The sequence below is a fragment of the Rhincodon typus genome, chromosome 22, assembly GCF_021869965.1.
Source record: "Rhincodon typus isolate 14 chromosome 22, sRhiTyp1.1, whole genome shotgun sequence".
Lineage (NCBI taxonomy): Eukaryota > Metazoa > Chordata > Chondrichthyes > Orectolobiformes > Rhincodontidae > Rhincodon > Rhincodon typus.
This window is the reverse complement of record NC_063353.1, coordinates 550,138-553,727: the sequence shown is the minus strand read 5'-3', so window position 1 is coordinate 553,727 and position 3,590 is coordinate 550,138. Positions and strand designations below refer to the sequence as shown.

General features: G+C 45.0%; 1 protein-coding gene across 1 annotated transcript in view; it reads right to left on the bottom strand.

The window, feature by feature from the left end:
* The window catches only part of LOC109933446 (dynein axonemal heavy chain 3-like), a 10,354-nt gene extending 7,112 nt beyond the window's left edge, over window positions 1–3,242 (bottom strand). The window contains exons 1-2 of the mRNA XM_020532435.2: window positions 3,078–3,242; window positions 2,652–2,825 (exon numbers count right to left, since the gene is read on the bottom strand). Coding sequence (XP_020388024.2) covers window positions 2,652–2,825; window positions 3,078–3,239 — 336 coding nt within the window. The 5' untranslated portion in view covers window positions 3,240–3,242. The remainder of the gene's footprint in view (window positions 1–2,651; window positions 2,826–3,077) is intronic.
* Window positions 3,243–3,590: the final 348 nt, after the last annotated feature.

Sequence of the window (3,590 nt, the reverse complement as noted above, 5' to 3'; positions counted from 1 at the left end):
TTCTGTGATTCATGCACAAGGACACCCAGGTCCCTCTGCATAGCAGCCTGCTGCAACTTTTTACCATTCAAGTAATAATCCTTTTTACTATTACTCCTACCAAAATGTATGACTTCACATTTATTTACATTGTATTCCATCCGCCAGACCTTTGCCCACTCACTCAATGTATCTATGTTCCTCTGCAAAGTTTCACAGTCCTCTGCACACTTTGCTTTGCCACTCATCTTAGTGTCATCTGCAAACTTTGACACCCTACACGTGGTCCCCAGCTCCAAGTTATCTATATAAATTGTAAATAATTGCGGTCCCAACACCGATCCCTGAGGCACACCGCTAGTCACTGACTGCCAGCTAGAATAGCACTCATTTATCCCCAATCTTTGCTTCCTGTTGGTCAACCAATCCTCTATCCATGCTAATACTTTACCCATAATGCCATGCATCCTTATCTTATGCAGTAGCCTCTTGTGCGGCACCTTGTCAAAGGCCTTTTGGAAGTCTAGGTACACCACATCCACTGGGTCCCCATTGTCCACCTCGCTCAGAATGTCTTCATAGAATTCCAAAAGATTTGTCAAGCATGACCTGCCCTTCATGAACCCATGCTGCGTCTGCCCAACGGGACAATTTCTATCAAGATGCCTTGCTATTTCTTTCTTGATAATAGACTCAAGCATCTTCCCTACTACAGAGGTTAAGCTAACTGGTCTATAATTCCCCATCTTTTGTCTACTTTCCTTTTTAAACAGTGGCATCACATTTGCTGTTTTCCAACAGCAGGATCAGCCATGATCTTATTGAATGGCGGAGCAGGCTCGAAGGGCCAGACGGCCTACTCCTGCTCCTAGTTCTTATGTTCTTATGTTCTATCACTAGACTAGTAATCCAGGGTCCTGGGGTACATGGGTTGGAATTGCACCAGGGCAAACAGTAGAATTTGAATTGATTCCGGGTGTATTAATCTAGTGATAACTGTGAAACCATTGTCATTTGGTTCACTGATCTTCTTCAGGGAAGGAAGTCTGCAGTCCTTCTCCATTCTGTCCTACACATGACTCCAGACCGTCAGCAATGTGGTTGATTCTTAAATGCCCTCTGACATGGCCCAGCAAGGCACTCAGTTGTATCAAATTGCTACAAAGTCTAATAAAAGGAATGAAACCAGACAACATTGAACAGTGCACTGGAAGTGACAATGGTAAACTCTGTCCTCTTGTCCCTTGTCTTATCAACATCTGGGCATGAGCCAAAGTTAGGAGTGTGGTCAACTGACAGTGTAACATGAGTCATATTAATGGAATCAGAGCTTTTGGACAGTGTACAGTCAACTGAAGAATGCCCTTAGAGTTTGTTTTCCATGTAGGTTTGTCTTTTCTCATGCTCCCTGGCTGTGCTTCCTCAGTGACTGCAGCCTGCCTGCTGACTATGACCAGGGGAGATTGCAGGGAGCTTTGCTGGACACCCAGCTCTGGATCCAGAGGGACCAGCTTTGGACTGGCATACCTCAGTATGGGCAACATCAATCTGGCCTAGCTGGCTAATCGGCAACTGGGAGGGTTGCAGGAGTGGGAGGATGAAAAGTTCATTCTGAGAGAGAGAAGCTCCATTGCGGCACTGTAACTCCTTACCCCCCCGCCCCTGGACCAGCAGTTGTAGCAATGCGTCGGGGCACAGTTTGCTGGGTACTGCCAGTTACTTGTAGCTCTGACGTGCACAGCCATGATGACTGCAGTCCAAGTGAGTCTGCATCAGTCTCAGGTTCCATTGCAGCTCTCAGATACTGAGTGGCTTCTGCCTGTGCTTCTAGTTGCATGCTGGAAAGGAGGGTCTTAGAACTCCCCACAAAACTCAGGATCAGGTTGATGCCAAGCTGCTGTTTCACTGCTCTGTGGAGATGCAGGTTGGAGGCATGGCATGAGGTAGTGTGGAGCAGGAAAGTGGGGGAGTTCTCACCTAGATGGCAGCCCAGTAGATTCCCACCCTGTACTGTACTGAATGCAGATTCCTTGATTTTCTAAGTCATGGATGAGGGATGAAACAGCAGGGAAGTTGCCGCACTGTGGAGATGGGTGATAGAATTGAAGTATGAGCAGCTGGCGATGTGATGGAACAGATATACAATCAGAAGGTCGGTTCTGGATGTCAAGTTGGTGAATATTCTGGTTCAGCTAGGACAGGGAAAAGGACTGTGTCAGTTTCTAGGAAATTGATTTGGTGGCAGTGACGGAAAAGAATGGCTTCAATCTTCCCCAAATGTGTTTGGAGTAACGTTCTGCAATTTAATCAGCAGCAGGTCAGTGAGATTGTGTGGAGAGTGTGTCCCAAACGTGGGGTCTTAACAGCATTAATTCTCATGAGTTTTTCCGGAATATCTGCTGCTCATCTAGAAATTTCCTGAGGCTTCCACTGAAGTGATGAGACATGATCGGGAAATGAGGAAGGAATTCAGGTCCCTACAGTGTGGCCAATGTACAATTAGACTGTGAGGTTTGAATGTGAGGCTGCACTGTGGAGTGACGCATATTTCAACCCTGGGGAGGTGCCAAGAAATCAAGACTTATGATCAAAAAGTGACGGAGGATCAGCGATACGTAGTAGAAAATAGATGTAGTTCAATGAAAATGTTTGTGTTGCAGTTGGAAAGTTACCGGTGGAGCTGGCATGTCATGATCCTGGTCAGTCATTTCGAACTGGAAGCCCAGATGATCTATTGGGATTCGATATTTCCGTGCATAGTTCTGGATAGCACCTGTCAGGAAGCTCTGAGTGAAGTAAAATCCAGAGATCCAGAAAACAACTGGGGTTCCTTTATGAATCCAGGTCTGAAATACATTAGAACATAAAAGAGATTAAAATAGACACAAACATCTTTATATTGTGTTTCTAATGCAGCAAAATTCATGATGATAATCAGACGAGTATATTCAGAGATAACTTTACAATGACCCAAAAAAGGCACTGTTATAGAGATAGGTTTTAAGGAGGATCGTAAAGGAGGACACTGATGTGGACAAGTGTATAAAGAGTATTCCTGAGAGAGATCTTGTTATTAAAAGACCTGCTTCTATCTGTACCTGAAAGAACTGAATTCTGGAGAGGAGGTCAGTGATGTAGCTGCCCAGAAGTTTCAGTGATGGATAGGACTTTGCTGACCACATGGAGGGCACCTGCAAATTCAAGCAAAGGACAAAATTCAGATGCAATTCTGTGGAACCCACTTTATCTCCATTATCCATTAGTGACAAAGAGAACCTCACACTATCTCCATTATCCATTAGTGATAATGTGAACTCCACCTGCAGGCTTTTAAGGTCATAGTGAAAATTTGTAGCTGGGGTTGTGGATGCAGATGATCGTTTGCTCGCTGAGCTGGTTGTTCCGTGGTGTGCAGACATTTCGTTACCGTTCCAGGCAAAATCATCAGTGTGACCTCTAATCAAAGTGTTGGTGTTCCGCTTCGTTCCGAATTTATATGATCCTCTAGTGTGGTGGGTCTTGTCACTTCCGGTTCTGTTTTTTAGCAGTGGTCTGTATCCGGGGTCTATTTCTATGTGCTTGTTAATGGAGTCCCATGTTGAGAACCAGAC